Below are 19,993 nucleotides of genomic sequence, written 5' to 3'. Positions count from 1 at the left end.
AATTATTTCACATCTTTAGGGTCTTTGGCTTCTCTGGTGTGAGTCTGGGCGAAGTCTACTGTCTATAAACATAACACATATACTTACACATTTATTTACCATTTCCAAGCCACATATTTGATCAGCAACAGGTACAGTAGGCATGTTTACGTTTGAACACATGCTCACAATAAAACAAGGTGGCCGCCTCAACCTAAGTCATGCCTCCACCTCCTCAACCTAAGTCATGCCTCCACCTCCTCAACCTAAGTCATGCCTCCACCTCCTCAACCCTACGTAATGCCTAAGTAATGCCTCCACCTCCTCAACCCTACGTAATGCCTAAGTAATGCCTCCACCTCCTCAACCCTACGTAATGCCTAAGTAATGCCTCCACCTCCTCAACCTACGTAATGCCTCCACCTCCTCAACCCTACGTAATGCCTAAGTAATGCCTCCACCTCCTCAACCCTACGTAATGCCTAAGTAATGCCTCCACCTCCTCAACCTACGTAATGCCTCCACCTCCTCAACCTACGTAATGCCTCCACCTCCTCAACCTACGTAATGCCTCCACCTCCTCAACCTACGTAATGCCTCCACCTCCTCAACCTACGTAATGCCTCCTCCACCTCAACCTACGTAATGCCTCCTCCACCTCAACCTACGTAATGCCTCCTCCACCTCAACCTACGTAATGCCTCCTCCACCTCAACCTACGTAATGCCTCCACCTCCTCAACCTACGTAATGCCTCCACCTCCTCAACCTACGTAATGCCTCCACCTCCTCAACCTACGTAATGCCTCAACCTACGTAATGCCTCAACCTACGTAATGCCTCCACCATATAATCATCAACACCTCCATGTGGCATGTAAAAAACAACCACTTGAATGAACTAACACTGACAAGTCTGTATGAAAAATTCTATGCCTGTTCTGTTACCTCCTTGGCAGCGTGTACACCCACGCAATTCTGAAGTAAAGTAGACACCTTTCCTGGTGCAATTTCAGCTGTCATTTACTCTCCAACCAAATCTGTATTTTTGGGCGCCGATTTTGCCCATTTTTTTTTTTACACCTTTATTTAACTAGACAAGTCAGTTAAGAACACATTCTTATTTTTCAATGATGGCCTAGGAACGTTCTACCTCGTTCAGGGGCAGAACAAAGATTTGTACATTGTCAGCTCGGGGGATCCAATCTTGCAACTTTACAGTTAACACGTCCAACGCTCTAACCACCTGATTACATTGCACTCCACGAGGAGCCTGCCTGTTACGCGAATGCATTAGAGGCCAAGGTAAGTTGCTAGCTAGCATTAAACATATCTTCGAAAAAAACAATCAACGACTGTCATTGCTCCAATGTGTACTTAACCATAAACATCAATGCCTTTCTTAAAATCAATACACAAGTATATATTTTAAACTTGCATATTTAGCGAAAAGAAATCCAGGTTAGCAGGCAATTTTAACCAGGTGAAATTGTGTCACCTCTTGCGTTCATTGCACGCAGAGTCAGGGTATATACAACAGTTTGAGCAGCTTGGCTCTTTGCGAACTAATTTGCCAGAATATAATGTAATTATGACAAAACGTTGAAGGTTGTGCAATGTAACAGGAATATTTAGACTCATGGATGCCACCCGTTAGATAAAATACGGAACGGAATAAACGTTTTCTTTGAGGTGATAGGTCAAATCCGGAAACTAAGGCTCATATTTCTGTGTGTTTATTATAGTTAAGTCTATGATTTGATATTTGATAGACCAGTCTGACTAAGGGGTGGAAGGCTGCAGCAGGCTCGTAATAGTCAAAGGTATATGGTTTAGAGAGAAATAGTCGACGCGTTATAATTCCTGTAATAACTTGCGGCTGAACTTGAAAGAGGTTCCTTCGTTATTTTACCGTTCATGTCTTCCATACGGAATGTCTTGATCGACTTCAAATAAGGTCTGTGTTTCGTGCAGGCTTAAACCGCCTCGGCGTTTTGATACCCATGTAAATCTCACTAGGATAAGGTAACGTTTTTCAACATATTTTCATAAATCCACTCTACAAAAAAAACTTGCTTATATTTAGCCAATATTGATCAGAGTTACCTTGTCCTATGGATATCTACACAGTAATAAAATTGGCAAGGTGATGTACGCCTACACGAAACACAGACCTTATTTTAAGTGAATCTAAAAATATCCTATGGAATAAATGAATGAAGGAACCGCTTTTCAGATTTTGCTAGAAGGTGTCATGGGAATTATGACTCGCACTTTGGTAGTCAATTCTTACCATGCCCATTATTAAAATAGGATTTCCTGCATATAGAAATGACAGTTTTTGTTTTCAACATTCATCACAGGTAACTTAAAATCAATTTTTATTCAAACAGTTGAGAGTATTTGTCTCCGAAGCAGACTCTTCAGAGCTGTGCGTGTGTGTGTTCTGAAACTTCTTAACTGGGAATACTGAAGACCCATGAAAGCTGGTGGTTCGTTTTAACATATGTTCCCATGTTATTTGAGACCAAATTGATTTTATTTTTGTATTATATTAAGTTATAATAAAAAAGTGTTCATTCAGTATTGTTGCAATTGTCATTATTACAAAAATGTGTGTATATGTGTGTGTGTACAGTGGGGCAAAAAAGTATTTAGTCAGCCACCAATTGTGCAAGTTCTCCCACTTAAAAAGATGAGAGAGGCCTGTAATTTTCATCATAGGTACACTTCAACTCTGGCAGACAAAATGAGGGGGAAAAACACAGAAAATCACATTGTAGGATTTTAAATGAATGCATTTGCAAATTATGGTGGAAAATAAGTATTTGGTCAATAACAAAAGTTTATCTCAATACTTTGTCATATACCCTTTGTTGGCAATGACAGAGGTCAAACATTTTCTGTAAGTCTTCACAAGATTCACACACACCGTCACAAGATTTTCTATGGGGTTGAGATCTGGAGACTGGCTAGGCCACACCAGGACCTTGAAATGCTTCTTACGAAGCCACTCCTTCGTTGCCCGGGTGGTGTGTTTGGGATCATTGTCATGCTGAAAGACTCAGCCACGTTTCATCTTCAATGTACTTGCTGATGGAAGGAGGTTTTCACTCAAAATCTCACAATACATGGCCCCATTCATTCTTTCCTTTACATGGATCAGTTGTCCTGGTCCCTTTGCAGAAGAACAGCCCCAAAGCATGATGTTTCCACCCCCATGCTTCACAGTAGGTATGGTGTTCTTTGATGCAACTCAGCATTCTTTGTCCTCCAAACACGACGAGTTGAGTTTTTACCAAAAAGTTATATTTTGGTTTCATCTGACCATATGACATTCTCCCAATCTTCTTCTGGATCATCCAAATGCTCTCTAGCAAACTTCAGACGGGCCTGGACATGTACTGGCTTAAGCAGGGGGACACGTCTGGCACTGCAGGATTTGAGTCCCTGGCGGCGTATTGTGTTACTGATGGTAGGCTTTGTTACTTTAGTCCCAGCTCTCTGCAGGTCATTCACTGGGTCCCCCGTGTGGTTCTGGGATTTTTGCTTGTGATCATTTTGACCCCACGGGGTGAGATCTTGTGTGGAGCCCCAGATCGAGGGAGTCTGTCAGTGGTCTTGTATGTCTTCCATTTTCTAATAATTGCTCCCACAGTTGATTTCTTCAAACCAAGCTGCTTACCTATTGCAGATTCAGTCTTCCCAACCTGGTGCAGGCCTACAATTTTGTTTCTGGTGTCCTTTGACAGCTCTTTGGTCTTGGCCATAGTGGAGTTTGGAGTGTGACTGTTTGAGGTTGCGGACAGGTGTCTTTTATACTGATAACAAGTTCAAACAGGTGCCATTAATACAGGTAACGAGTGGAGGACAGAGGAGCCTCTTAAAGAAGAAGCTACAGGTCTGTGAGAGCCAGAAATCTTGCTTGTTTGTAGGTGACCAAATACTTATTTTCCACCATAATTTGCAAATAAATTAATTAAAAAATCCTACAATGTGATTTTATGGATTTTTTTCTCTCATTGTCTGTCATAGTTGAAGTGTATCTATGATAAATTACAGGCCTCTCTCATATTTTTAAGTGGGAGAACCTGCACAATTGATGGCTGAATAAATACTTTTTTGCCCCACTGCATATATAAAAAATAAATAAAAAATGGTCCGATTAATCGGTATTGGCTTTTTTTATGTCCTTCAATAAATCGGTATCGGTGTTGAAAAATCATAATACGTCGAACTCAACTTGAAAACGGTCATTACGTTTACAGTGAGTCGATCTTTTCTGCTTCCCTCCCAGTTTAAAATGAAGACGTGTCTAGGTCATAATGACACCCTAGACTAGTATGATGTACTTAGCTAACACTTTCTCCCAAAAAACTTGCAACTCTTGGGTCAAAGCTGGGGAACGGGAATTTGTGAGACTCAAAATGGATTCAAGAGAATTAATACCACTAAGAGAATCGACATTTTAATTTTACCTTTATTTAACTAGGCAAGTCAGTTAAGAACAAATTCTTATTTTCAATGACGGCCTAGTGGGTTAACTGCCTGTTCAGGGGCAGAACGACAGATTTGTACCTTGTCAGCTCGGGGGTTTGAACTTGCAACATTCCAGTTACAAGTCCAACGCTCTAACCACTAGGCTACTCTGCCGCCCCGGCTACTCTGCCAATAGCCATTGCAAGCTGAACGGCCATTGTAAGCCAACCCAACAACTTTTTGCGTTACGCAACAACTACGTTACGCCAATGTTTGAGCCAACTTACTTTTTAAGGCCCCTCCCGCCGTCACGCTGCCCTTGGCTCTTGGTGTCGTGGTGGTCATCTTGGAAGTCATCTTCGTGATAGTCATCGTCCTTCTCCGAGCTGCCTCGTCGGTTGCGGATGTGCAGCGGCACATAGCCCGGCGTGGGGCCAAACACCATCAGGTCGCCCTGGCCCAGGAAACTCCTCTCGCCACAGTAGCAGAAGGCACACAGCTTTTCACTGCAGGGGACACATAGGAAAGACACAGGATAAGCAATGGGTAGTGTTCATTAGGCACCAAAACGGAAGAAAATGGACTGAAAACGAGTGACTTGTTGCAAAACGTTTCAAACATGTCCCTGCACTCTGTACCACTTATTCCCAAAACTGAAACCAAAATAAGTATTTTTTTTAAATGGGTGGGGCTGGTAGGGAAACACTGCCCCAAAAACAAGCTCTACCTACGTACCAACAGGGGTTGAAAATCGTTTGACAACACCCACACACCGAGCAGCCATATTCTTTCAATCTGATACAGGTTGGCAGCACGTCAGCGTAAGATAAATTCTGACAACTAAAACAAACAAAAAATGTATTTAAAAAAGGAATTACAGAGAGAGATGCAGTTTATATTTAGATATTTGTTTTGTAAATTACTGTACTTTATTCTAAATCTATAACTACTGTTCCCTGAAAGAGGGAAACGAGGTACAACTATGGAGAGTCGCATTGTGACTTCGGTTGAAGAATCTAAAATCACGCCTAAAATCCACACCTCACTGGAAGCCCCACCTTCCACAGGTAATAAGCGTGAGGCTCAGATTCATTCCTTCAATTCAATACCGCTCTTCACCGAGGCCAGAAATGGGTGGCACGGGGCCACGTTTCCCTCCTTCAGGGAACAGTAGTTATGGTCATAACATTACGTTCCCTTTCAGCAAGTCAGCAATCTGGGTATTGCACACAGCAAGCTGCCTAGTTTCCCATGTCCCAGTCGTAAGCACCCGTAAGCACCCTGTGGACATCCAAGCAATAAAACCTGAAAATTGTATGGTGACGCCCAACTTGTCGAAGGACAAATATCTCCAATAGTCAACCCTTTAAACGATGCTCAAGACGCTGACAGAACTCTTGTGGAGTGGGCACATACACCACTAGCTAACCTTCGCCCCTGTATGCCAGGTAGACACCGTCCACAATCCAATGGGAGATGGTGACCGCCCAGACAAAAAGCTGGTCACAGAACCGGAAATCCCAGAGTCTGTTAAATGTACATGTGTAAAGCTTGCACCGGACACAGGGCATGTAACCTTGCTCTTCACAAGCAAAATGACAAGCCTCACTTGGTTTAGGAGTTAAGATGCTCTCCGGTAACCGGCTTGCACCAGTTACTGGTTTTAAATTATGAACACCTGCGCTTTCCATGACATTGACTGACCAAGTGAATCCAGGTGAAAGCTATGATCCCTTATTGTCACTTGTGCAATCCAATTCAAAATCAGTGTAGATGAAGGGGAGGAGAAAGGTTAAAGAATGATATTTAAAGGATATTTAAGCCTTGAGACATGGTTTGTGTATGTGTGCCATTCAGAGGGTGAATGGGCAAGACAAAAGTTTGAAAAACCTTTGAACGGGGTACGGTAGTAGATGTCAAGAACAGGTTTGTGTCAAGAACTGCAACGCTGCTGTGGTTTTCACACAACAGTTTACCGTGTGCATCAAGACTGGTCCACCACCCAAAGGACATCCAGCCAACTTCACACAACTGTGGGAAGCATTGGAGTCAACATGAGCCAGCATCCCTGTGGAACTCTTTCGACACCTTGTAGAGTCCATGCCCTGACGAATTGAGTCTGTTCAGAGGGCAACAGGAGGGGGGTAGCAACTCAATATTAGGAAGTTCATGTTTTGTACACTCAGTGTATTGTTCAATGTTATAAATAAAATAAAATAAATTGTTATTCTGTGACTTTAGCTAAAGCACTTGTTTTTGCCGTGGTAACGCTTTGGTATCAATTACCGTGATACTAAACCTGGTATCGAAGTCAAAATTCAGGTATCGTGACAACACAAGAAGTCGGATGTACCTGCACAAAACCAACATTTTTAAAATCAGCTCCAGTTTTTTCTCCATCTTCCTAAATAGGGAGCCAACATGCTTTCAGCACTTTTATTTCCATGACTGATCAAAACACATTTTATCATTCTCTCTCGTCTCTCTGCAGCAGACATATAGAGAGCAATATGTTTGGAACAGCAAATCTCACAATCGCAGTATCAAATCACAAAACCTAGAATTGTGAGAATCGCAATACATATTACATCGTGATAACATCGTATGGTGAGGTCCCTGGCAATTCCCTATTAAACAGTGTTGACTCTTTATTATTTTACGACAATGGCATGCATGCGCGTGTTAGAGTTTTGGTGCCAGACCTTAGCCCGATGGAGCCCGAAATTATACATCAAGTTAGGGCCGGATAGGGCCAGTTCTTCCATCAATAACTAGGATACGGGCAGGGCATTACTAAAATTTTGAAGCTGAGCCATTTGCTCGTGCTCTGCTGCGCAGTACAGTCATATATGACTAAGATCATAACATGGTGTCAGAAGTGCATCAATATCGTCAAATAGATAACAGGAGAGATTATTTCACAGAAAATAGTTTTGACTGAGATTAGAGTGACGAAAAGTAGCTAACTGCTGCCCAAGTGGAGCCATTGCTATGAATATTCACAGACCTAGAGCTGCCATGAGCAAGCAGCACGCAGGGAACGAATGACAGACAGAGAGGAGCAGCTAACGGATTTACTAACGGAGGAAGTCATTTCTGATTTCTGGTGGTGCCGGGACTTAAATTTTAGTACTGCTGGGCATGGGTAGAGTAGGTCCTGAACGTCGTGACATGGGTAGGGCTCGGCATAAAATTAATGCCGTGCAGGGCTCTAGTGTGTGTGTACGATGAGTGTGCATGTGTCTGCGCCCGTCTGTGTGACTTCCTGCATCCCTCCACATGTTGCCAGAGCCTCTCTACTGTACACTAGCGGGAACACAATCTCTACTAATTGGAACGAGAAAGAAAAAGCCATCCCCTTGTTCCTCTCACTCTCCCCCTCCCTTTACTAATTACAATAGCAGCCCTGCAGTCTGCAGGCTACCCCCGATGGCCCCGAGACCTCTTTACCCAGCCTGCTTTTCCCTTCTACCCACAATCCCAAGCTCTCAATTATTTCCGCTGCTTGTTCCCCTCCCCCACCTCAACTTTCTACCTCCCTCGCTTACCTTCCCTGCACGCCTTCCCCTCCCCATCCCCCGTCCCCCCTCCATGGTGGCTCATTCAAGCATGCAAGCACACACATCCTCTCCTCCCGCACACTCTCTGAAAATACCCTGTCCCTCTTTTCTTTTGCTTGTTCCCTCTTTCTGTCGCTCTCTCGCAATGCACACATGGGCCCACACTCGTTTTGTTGGATTGCACAAACACCTATACCCACTGTGTGTGCGTTGAGACATAAATATACACACGCTTTTGCCCTCCATCCACTGTTAACCACACACACCTCTCCCTGGACTCCTCACACACACAGCTGTGACTCAGCGTGTCATAGTCATTTTCTCACTCACCAATGCCCTCTCATTTCTATCCTCTCCTTCTCTATTATGTGACTACACACCCCCCCTCTCTCCTTCGCACTCTCCCTCCCTCTGAGAATGGCCAGAATGTCAGTCTTACTCTGCCTCTCTTACTGGAATCTCATTTTCCTTTTTCCTGCCGCCATCTCCTGCTTTGCCTTATTCTGGCCATCTGGCATGCACGCAAACTCTTTCTATGTCACTCTCTTCCCCTCACCCTACTCAACTCATATCGTCTCTTCCTCTTACCAGACTTTGGCGTGCTCGAGGGTCGAGGCGGAGGATCCTGCAGAGTCCTCCGACACGGAGCGCTGGAAGAGTGGGGAGAGGGGTCTGTCGTCCCTGGGGCTAGGCACCATGATCTCCTCCTCAACATCCAGAACCAGCTCCTTAACTTCTGTGGGGAAAAAGAGGGGGTAGATGTTATACTGTTATTTATTCAAAATGCGGGAAACCACAATCATAAAGCACTTAGTATATCTACTAACTATAACCGACCATTTAGTCATTGGACAACAGTAGTGCTCACTACCAAATTATTCAAACTAGCAAAATCCAGGGTGACAGTTGACTTGTTTCTCTTTGGAAACACAGTTGACATAGGCAATAACACCTTATTCAGAAGAAACCTGGTCTAGTTTCACTCAGGACTCTTTTATGAACACATTTTATTGTGACACACACAAGTTGTCAGACTATGCAAACACGGAGTTCTTTCATTCCAAACCATTGGTCTTAGTTTTGCATAGACAAAGAAAAACAGAGTTTTGCTGAACAGCAAAAGGATTAGTCCTAACCCCTCACCTGCCAGTCAAAGGCTCGGTGCAACTGGCACCTCTAGGTTGTGTTCATTAACCTGTCTGGGAACGGGGTTCCGCTAACAGCCAGTGAAATTGCAGGGCGCCAAATTCAAACAACAGAAATCTCATAAATCAAATTTTTCTAACATACAAGTATTTGGCACCATTTTAAATATAACATTTTTGTTTATCCAGCCACAGTGTCTGATTTCAAAAAGGCTTTACAGCGAAAGCTCCACAAATGATTATGTTAGGTCACCACCAAGTCACAGAAAAACCCAGCCATTTTTCCAGCCAAAGCAAAAGGATTAGTCCTAACCCCTCACCTGCCAGTCAAAGGCTCGGTGCAACTGGCACCTCTAGGTTGTGTTCATTAACCTGTCTGGGAACGGGGTTCCGCTAACAGCCAGTGAAATTGCAGGGCGCCAAATTCAAACAACAGAAATCTCATAAATCAAATTTTTCTAACATACAAGTATTTGGCACCATTTTAAATATAACATTTTTGTTTATCCAGCCACAGTGTCTGATTTCAAAAAGGCTTTACAGCGAAAGCTCCACAAATGATTATGTTAGGTCACCACCAAGTCACAGAAAAACCCAGCCATTTTTCCAGCCAAAGAGAGGAGTCACAAGAAGCAGAAAGAGATCAAATTAATCACTAGCCTTTGATGATCTTCATCAGATGACACTCATAGGACTTCATGTTACACAATACATGTATGTTTTGTTCGATAAAGTACATATTTACATCCAAAAATCTCATTTTACATTGTCGTGTTATGTTCAGTAGTTCCAAAACATCCAGTGCTTTTGCAGAGAGCCACGTCAATTTACTGAAATACTCTAAATAAACATTGATAATAGATACAACTATTATACATGGAACTTTAGATAAACTTCTCCTTTATGCAACAGCTGTGTCAGATTTCAAAAAAACTTTACGAAAAAGCATACCATGCAATAATCTGAGTACGGCGCTCAGAGCCCAAACCAGCCAAAGAGATATCCGCCATGTTGTGTAGTCAACATTAGTCAGAAATAGCATTATAAATATTCCCTTACCTTTGATGATCTTCATCAGAATGCACTCCCAGGAATCCCAGTTCCACAATAAATGTTTGATTTGTTCGATAAAGTTCATCATTTATGTCCATATACATCCTTTTGTTAGGGCGTTTGGTAAACAAATCCAAACGATATGTGCATATATTAGCATCTGGTACTGAGTAGCAAGTAGTTTACTCTGGGCATGCTTTTTATCCAAAAGTGAAAATGCTCCCCCCTATCCCTATGAAGTTAACCACCAAATGGAGTAAAACTCACTGAAACTGGGTGAATACCCGGACTTATAATATGGACTCAAAATAAGTGCTCTTTTTCATTTTTCTGTTGCAAAACTTTAAAACATTTTCCATTGCATGCCTAAAATGAACATTACCATGCAAACTTTATTCTAGTGTTACTAAAAGCAACACTGAGATTGTGTGGGCTTAGTGAATGCTTTGAGCTCTAGCAACCCTTTCAGTAGGAGAAGGGCTGTGAACTCCAGTCAATTCATCTGAAAATCACAAAAGCATTGCCGAAAATGTCACAACGCGTCCGGGCAAAAATAAATGACGTGACCTTTCCCTTGACCTTTAAAGCGACAAAAATGTGGCACTCTTTTCCTGAAGAGTTGCCTACACAGGAGTTCAGGGGAAATAATAGCAGGGCAAATCATTTAGAGTTGAGAAACTTTACATCAATGGGACAGACCAATTACATTTATTGGCAACATTTGTTTGCTTTCTGGGAATCAGTTGTGTAACATTCGATACCTCGGCTAGTAACTTACACTGTTAATTCTATTTAGATTTTTGGTTTCTATATGAGAAAGAGAACATATGCACATCCAATGCCTTTGAGCAGGTGCTGGATATCAGCTAATGTTAGACAAATGATAACTCCACACACTGCCATCTATGCTCCCATGTGGGTTATTAGGGATAAGGTTGATGAAGTGGTCAAAACATTGTCACTAACAAACCACACGGGAGCACAGACTGCAGAATGCAGTCCCATTTTTAGCATTTGCTGATTGGTAGAAAAACAATTATAAAAACCATACAACATCTAACAGTTATTAAACACCTTGTTCTTGTGGTTTGGCTAGTTACTGTAATTCTGGATTTTACATCTCCTTTAAAATTATAACATCAGGAGAAATACATATGAAATATGTGAAATCACAAAATTAAGATCGGCAATTGTTCTGGAAGGACACATCTCTGTCCAGAATGAGTAGTCTAATATATCATTGTAACTATGAGAAACTCAAATTGGATAAAACCCCTTAGCAATATCAATAAGAGCATTGATAAGGCCCTAGTCTCAGCGTGGAGCAGACCTTCTCAAGTCTGACCTGGCAGACTTCCCAGAGAGAGCTAATGAAATACAACCCACAGATTCTGATCTATTTCCTTATTAGTTGTTTATATTTTTTATAGGGTTAAATTAAGTCCTGAAACAGTAGGGCATCCAAAACCCTCAGTCAGGCATTCACAAAATACTTTCATAAATCATTAATTCAGCTGCACCACTTGAAAAGCCGAAAATGCGTTATTTTGAACCGTTGACCCGGACGTGATTCTCAACCACTCATTAAAGAGCGAAAAGGAACTTAGCTTTTTTTTTTCTCTTTCCCAGCGACAACATTCCTTCACTCTGGAAATGGGGGGATAAAATAATATATCCTTGTTGTAGCTCGCAAAAGCACTGAAGCGTACACACTGCATCTTTATTTCTGTGTTGTTAAGACACAAAACGCCATTCTTGGAACAAAAGCAAACCCTGGTCTTTGGTAGCATTCTTCATAACTAATAGGGAATACAAACAAGATTGCCCAGAATATGCATTAGAATATTGGCCGAAGGGAGACAACTAGGTGGGGTACAAGTAGAACAGGGGCCTGATTTTCCCTTTTGACACTGACTCGGCCTAAGTATATGGGGGGGGGCATTTTCTTAAAGCATTCCACCTAGGAAAATCCCACGGCAAAAGCCCTGGAGTGTAATTAATAGCTAGGAAATGAATCTCCGGTCCGGCAAGCGGCTTTTGTAAGGGGTGGGGGCTGTGTGTGTTCGTGCACTGGTAAGGGTTGGCAGCACATTTTTGAAGACGAACAGATCAAGTGATGCTATTGACTTTTGCTTGTGTGAAGCCTTGATCTCATCGTGCATTGGGGAAAACTAGGCAAATTACCATAACTAGGCATGGGTCTCAATACAACTAATTTCTTCCTCCCCCATCTGTAATAACCACAAACAGGTGAAAGGTTTGAATAGGCTTTAAACCTAGTGATCATGGAGGAGAAAGGAAACTACTTTACACTCGAGGCACCCTATGACAGCAGCACAAAAGCAGTTAAAATGATATAGACTTTATTTCTCTCCTTTGTGTGGCATTTGCCAAGCTTGTGAAGTCATTTACAGGTCAACAAAATGCCAGCAGCGAAACACGAACCAACACCACCACCAACAGGGGAGTTGACCATGTTCTATCGCAAATATTAGCCAGCCCTCTGGCAGTTGATTTACATAATGCATTCTCCGAATGGCGCCTTGTTTTCCAAGGATGTTCTGCCTTAACGAAGTTGCATCCACAGAGCTATCGGGTGAGAAATGTTTAGGGAAGTGCACGGTGGGCCGGCGAGACCCCTGCAAGCAGCAGCTGCAGATGGCTTTGTAAACATCCCATAACGAGCCAGTGATTAAGCCTACATTTTGGCTCTGTGGAAATACAAAGTATGAACTGGCCTTTAGTCATCTACCATTTAGCAACAGATACCTCAAAAAGACATAGGGGAGGGTGGCACAACATGCAACAAGACTGGTAGATTGCCTCTACAGACAACTTGAAGGATATAGTCTACAGCAGTGGCTCCCAAACTTTTTATAGTCCCGTACCCCTTCAAACATTCAACCTCCAGCTGTATACCTCCTCTAGCACAAGGGTCAGCGCACTCTCAAATATCGTGTTATTGCCATCATTGTAAGCCTGCAACACACATAATTTTAACATTGAATATAGTTGGAGAGTCCCTGTAATCCTAGATTCAGATCATTCAGGCGAGAAAAAACATCACCCAGATAGGCCAGTCGTGTGAGAAACTCATCATCATGCAAGCAGTCAGACAAGTGAAAATTATGGTTAGTAAAGAGAACTTTAAGCTTGTCTCTCAATATTGTAAAAAAACGTGTCAATACTTTGCCCATTGATAACCAGCGCACTTCTGTATGTTGTAAAAGTGTTACATGGTCGCTGCCCATATTATTGCAAAATGCAGAAAACACACGAGAGTTCAGGGGCCTTGCTTTAACAAAGTTAACCATTTTCACTGTAGTGTCCAAAATGTCTTTCAAGTTGTCAGGCTTTCCCTTGGCAGCAAGAGCCTCTCGGTGGATGCTGCAGTGCACCCAAATGGCATCGAGAGCCACTACTTGCTCGCGAGTTACCAATCCACTATGTCTCCATCATGGCTATTGCAACATCAGTACAGATACCAACACATCTTGACCACCAAAGTCCATTTGATGTCAAAAAGCTGTCCAGTACTTTTAAAATATCCTCTCATGTTGTCCTGGTTTCCAGTGTTTTGCAGAAGAGAATGTCTTCCTTAATTGACCCCCCCATAAATGTAACGGACATATACCAGGAGCTGTGCCAGGCCCCCCACGTCTGTTGACTGATCCAGCTGTAACACATATAATTCACTGGCTTGTATGCAAAGTAGTAATTGTTTAAAAATATCTCCTGCCATGTCACTGATGCGTCGTGAAACAGTGTTGTTTGATGAAGACCTTGTCTGTATAGTTTTTTTGTCTGTAAAGCATTGTCCCAGCCATATCCGTGGCAGCAGGAAGAATTAAGTCCTCCACAATAGTATGGGGCTTGCCTGTCCTAGCCACTCAGTAGCTCACCATATAAGATGCTTCTAGCCCCTTCTAATTAATGGTTTCTGTTGCTTTTATACATGTCTTACTACTCAAAAAACTCCTGTGGCTTATTTTTCAAATTGTCATGTTTTGTTTCTAAATGTCTGCACAAGAGTGAAGGTTTTCCACGAGAGAGTAGCGGTTAATGTGATTGGATGTTAATTATTTGACTAGGCTACGTGTATTTGACATTGTGTTATTTCGCTGAACTCTAGACGGTTTAATTTTATTTTTTGCAGTGAAACAAGGCTTCTCAAGCGAGAGAGAAAAACACCCAAATGTATAGCCCCGTTGGAAAATATAAATGTACTATGAAAATGTGAAGATTAGTATTATTGAATCACATTTTTATTTGGTGTACCCCAACGACATTGCGCGTACCCCAGATTGGGAATACCTGGTCTACAGGCATTGAGGAGGCAGCGGGTCCGCGTCGCGGGGGCAGCGGGTCCGCGTCGCGGGGCAGCGGGTCCGCGTCGCGGGGCAGCGGGTCCACGTCGCGGGGGCAGCGGGTCCGCGTCGCGGGGACAGCGGGTCCGCGTCGCGGGGACAGCGGGTCTGCGTCGCGGGGGGCAGCAGTCGTGCAACAGCTCCAAAGAACGAAGTCTTAATGATGAAAGGCATTTGGTAACTGGATCAAATCTCCCCCGAAAACCAAAACCCCACCCTATTAGTGACGGCAGCCTAAACAAGCTCACATGTATGAAGACAACAGCACAAATATTAAAAAGGGGAACACGCATGAAAGCACACACAAAGAGGCACACTGATACAGCCATGTACACACACACACAAACCTTTCCATGACGACAGAGACACAGTCAACTCACCCATATCCTGCATGTTCTCTGCTTCGGTGGCCTCCGTCCCGTCCATGCCGTCCTCATCCTCAACCTGGGCTCGGCCTCTGCTACGTCCCCTGGGACACACAGGGAGAAGAAACAGTCACTGATCTGATCTGCCTTTCAGGCTCTACTCAAGGAGGAGCAACATTGTTACTTAGGTCTGCCTCACAAAATGAGGAGCTGCCTTTTGAAGTAGTATGAACAGTAATACAGGCATCAACAACAGGTAAACAGCCTTCGATCTCAACCTCATAGCTGAGCTTTATTGCAAGAGGAACAGCCCATAAGGGTGGCTAAATTGAAGAATCTCAAATTTAACTAAGCCAAATGTATATTCTTCAAAGTAACCCTTTGCCTTGATAACAACTTTGCACACCCATGGCATTCTCTCAACCAGCTTCATAAGGTCACCTGGAATGCATTTCAATTAACAGGTGTGCCTTGTTAAAAGTGAATGTGTGACATTTCTTTCCTTCTTAACCTTTTTGGGATAGGGGGCAGCATTTTTCACTTTTGGGTGAATAGCGTGCCCAGAGTGAACTGCCTCCTACTCTGTCCCAGATGCTAATATATGCATAGTATTATTAGTATTGGATAGAAAACACTGACATTTCTAAAACTGTTTGAATGATGTCTTGATTGATTCCATTCATCTTTTGACATGTTTCTAAAGGACTGTAATGGAACTTTTTGAATTTTTGTCTGGATGAAGTGCCTGCGCCTCATGAAGACGGATTACTATGCTGAACACGCTAACAAGTGGCTATTTGGACATAAATTATGGAACAAATCAGTCATTTATTGTCGAACTGGGATTCCTGGGAGTGCCTTCTGATGAAGATCATCAAAGGAAAGTGAATATTTATAGTCTTGGTTCTAACTTTGTTGATTCCAAAATGGCGAATAGTCCTCTGGCTGTTTTGGGTTCTGAGCACCGTTCTCAGTATATGCTTTTTCCGTAAAAAAAAATTGAAATCTGACACAGCGGTTGCATTAAGGAGAAGTCTATCTTTAATTCTGTGAATAACACTAGTATCTATTATCAATGTTTATTATGACTATTTCTGCAAAATCACCGGATGTTTTGGAATCAAATCATTACTGCCCATAAGGCGCCAATGTAAACTGAGATTTTTGGATATAAATATGCACATTATCGAACAAAACATACATGTATTGTGTAACATGATGTCCTATGAGTGTCATCTGATGAAGATCATCAAAGGTTAGTATTTAATTTTATCTATATTTCTGCTTTTTGTGACTCCCATCTTTGGCTGGAAAAATGGCTGTGTGTTTTTTCGACTTGGCTGTGACATATGTTGTGCTTTCGCTGTAAAGCATGTTTGAAATAGGACACGATGGGTAGATTAACAAGAAGTTTCTTTCATTTTCTGTATTGGACTTGTTAAATGTGTGAAAGTTACATATTTCAAAAATATATTTTTGAATTTCGCACACTGTCTTTTCAGCAGAATGTTGTCGAGGGGTTCCCCTGCGCTAGAAAGGTCAACTTCTCCAGGGTAGGAGGCAGCATTTGGAATTTTGGATGACAAGCATGCCCAAATTAAACAGCTTTCTACTCAGGCCCAGAAGATAGGATATGCATATAATTAGTGGATAGAATTAATTAATTGTAGTGGATAGAATCCACTAATTAATTAATTAGTGGATAGAAAACACTAAAGTTTCCAAAACTGTTCAAATAATGTCTGAGTATAACAGAACGGATTTGGCAGGCGAAAACCTGAGAAAAATCCATTCAGGAAGTAGGATTTGTATTTTTTTCTATTCAATGCCATTACAGTATCCATTGACAGAGGACTCAAATTGCAGTTCCTATGCCTTCCACTAGATGTCAACAGTCTTTAGAAATTTAGCAGTCTGAATGAGTGGACCCTGCCGTGTCACAGAGCGTTTTCATGCGCACGACCAGAGAGAGTGCCTTTCTTGTTTACCTTTTATATTGACAATGTTATTGTCCGGTTGAAATATTATAGATTATTTAGGCTAAAAACAACCTGAGGATTGAATATAAGTATCGTTTGACATGTTTCTATGAACTTTACGGATACAATTTGGATTTTTTTTGTCTGCCTGTTGTGACTGCGTTTGAGCCTGTGGATTACAGAAGAAAACACAAACAAAACTGAGGTTTTCAGATATAAAGAGAGACTTTATCGAACAAAAGGACCATTTTTTGAATAAATTAATGTCTTCTGAGTGTCACCATATGAAGATCATCAAAGGGATTAATTTTACCTCTATTTCTGACTTGTGTAACTCTTCTACTTGGCTGGTTACTGTTTGTAATGATTTGTCTGCTGTAACAAACAAGTAACAGACAACTGTTCACAGGACACTGAAATCAGGCCTTCATAGTCAAATTGCTGCAAAGAAACCGCTACTAAAGGACATCAATAAGGAGGAGACTTGCTTGGGCCAAGAAACACAATGGACATTAGACTGATGGAAATCTGTCCTTTGGTCTGATGAGTCCAAATGTGAGTTTATTTGTTCCAACCTTTGTATGATTGTAAGATGCAGCGTAGGTGAACAGATGACCTCTGCATGTGTGGTTTCCACCGTGAAGCATGGAGGTGGTGGTGTGATGGTGTTTTGCTGGGGACACAGTCAGTGATTTAATTAGAATTCAAGGCACACTTAACCAGCATGGCTACCAAAGCATTCTGCAGCGATACCCCACCCCATCCCATCTGGTTTGCGCTTATTGATTTTCAACAGGACAATGACCCAACACTCCTCCAGGCTGTGTAAGGGCTATTTGATCAAGAATGAGAGTGATGAGTGCTGCATCAGATGACCTACCCTCCACAATCACCCGACCTCAACCCAATTAAGATGGTTTTGGGATGAGTTGGACCACAGAGTGAAGGAAAAGCAGCCAACAATTGCTCCGCGTATGTGGGAACTCCTTCAAGATTGTTGGAAAAGCATTCCTCATGAAGCTGGCTGAGAGAATGCCAAGAGTGTGCAAAGCTGTTAAGGCAAAGTGTGGCTACTTTGAAGAACCTAAAATATATATGTTTTGATTTGTTAAACCCTTCCTTGGTTACAACATGATTCCATATGTTATGTCATAGTTTTAATGTCTTCACTATTATTCTACAATGTAGAAAATAGTAAAAATAAAGCAAAAACCTTCAATGAGTAGGTGCCCTAACTTTTGACTGGTATATACACACACACACACACACACATACACATATATATATATATATATATATATACACATATATATATACACACACACACACAAAAGTATATATATATATATATATACATATATATATATATATATATATATATATACATATATATATATATATATATATATATATATATATATATATATATATATATACATATATATATATATATATATATATATATATATATATATATATATATACATATATATATACACACACACACACAAAAGTATATATATATATATATATATATATATATATATATATATATATATATATATATATATATATATATATATATATATATATATATATACATATATATATATATATATATATATATATATATATATATATACATATATATATACACACACACACAAAAGTATATATATATATATATATATATATATATATATATATATATATATATATATATATATATATATATATACATATATATATACACACACACACAAAAAGTATATATATATATATATATATATATATATATATATATATATACACACACACACACAAAAGTATATATATATATATATATATATATATATATATATACTTTTTTTTTAAGCCCTTTAAACCAGACACCTGTGGCCAATAAATTCATCTCAAAATTGAACTTGAGCGAAAGCTCTCTCAATGTTTTTTTCAGTAACATTTGTTAGAGTGTGGTGGACGAAGGTTTGTTTCTGTTCACTTCTCTCTGGAGCACTGAGCAGTGGAGTCCACAGCTCACCACTTCCCTTCCCTCCCCGGTCTGTAATAGGCCTAACCAACACTGTCAACACTGGTGTTGCAGCGATCGCAGCCAAATGGGACGCACCGCTCCACCTGCGGCTTACAGCTCAGCTGCTGGTGATGTTGTGACGGGCTCATTCTACAGAAAAACTCTAAATAACATTGAAAAAAATGTGACACTTTTGAAATAATTTTCTACGTGATTCCCACATGAACTGGGAGAGAGAGGATTGGTGCTCATATCAGTTCCCTTTACCAAGCAAAAGCAAAGTCATGAACCCTGTGGTGGTAGCAGACCGAACATGCAATAGAAACCAGGGCACCAAACCAGGGCATCCAAAACAAGCCCCTGGATTGGAGAAAGAGGGATAGGACATGGGCAGACAACTAGGGCAAGAGAGAAAGCTGGAGGGAGAAAAACACACCTCTGTCTAGCTCTGAAAACTTGGCTGGACTATCTAGAACAGCTCATGCGTTGTGGATCTGTGCAAATGTAGCTTCTAAAAAGCTCTGGCACTTTCTGTCTCTCAATCGCTCCCTCTCTTTCTCTGTGCTACACAAGAACAAAGAGGTGCTATTCAGAGTACTTACCAATGTGGCTCTCTTAACTCAAAGCCTGCAACCCGGACCAAAAGGGCCTTCTCCTATAGATCACGCATCTTAACTCTGCAGGTTCACTCAACATTTGTACTCAATTGTTGAATTAAGATAAATAATAAGTAAAGAACTCCTCACCAGGGTCTGCCGAGTGGCGCAGTGGTCCAAGGCACTTCATCACAATGCTAGCTGTGCCACTAGAGATTCTGGGTTCGAGTCCAAGCTCTGTCGCAGCCGGCCGCAACAGGCCCAGTGTCGTCCGGGTTAGGGGAGGGTTTGGCCGGCAGGGATGTCCTCGTTCCATCGCGCACTAGCGACTTCTGTGGCGGGCTGGTGCAGTGCATGCTGACAAGGTCGCCAGGTGTACGGTGTTTCCACGGACACATTGATGCGGCTGGATTCCAGGTTAAGTTGGCATTGTGTCAAGA

General features: G+C 41.6%; 1 protein-coding gene across 2 annotated transcripts in view; it reads right to left on the bottom strand.

The window, feature by feature from the left end:
* Window positions 1–19,993, bottom strand: part of LOC118382589 (histone-lysine N-methyltransferase 2C-like) — a 58,802-nt gene that overhangs the window by 1,397 nt on the left and 37,412 nt on the right. For both annotated transcript variants that reach the window (XR_008104248.1, XM_052503689.1), the window contains exons 3-5: window positions 14,962–15,050; window positions 8,605–8,752; window positions 4,744–4,962 (exon numbers count right to left, since the gene is read on the bottom strand). Coding sequence is in view for 1 of the 2 variants with exons in the window: in XM_052503689.1 (XP_052359649.1) it covers window positions 4,744–4,962; window positions 8,605–8,752; window positions 14,962–15,050 (456 nt within the window). In the remaining variant the exon portion in view is untranslated. The remainder of the gene's footprint in view (window positions 1–4,743; window positions 4,963–8,604; window positions 8,753–14,961; window positions 15,051–19,993) is intronic.

This window comes from Oncorhynchus keta, chromosome 4 (genome assembly GCF_023373465.1).
Source record: "Oncorhynchus keta strain PuntledgeMale-10-30-2019 chromosome 4, Oket_V2, whole genome shotgun sequence".
NCBI classification, from domain to species: domain Eukaryota; kingdom Metazoa; phylum Chordata; class Actinopteri; order Salmoniformes; family Salmonidae; genus Oncorhynchus; species Oncorhynchus keta.
The sequence above is the reverse complement of the archived record's forward strand: the minus strand, read 5'-3'. Positions and strand labels throughout refer to the sequence as shown.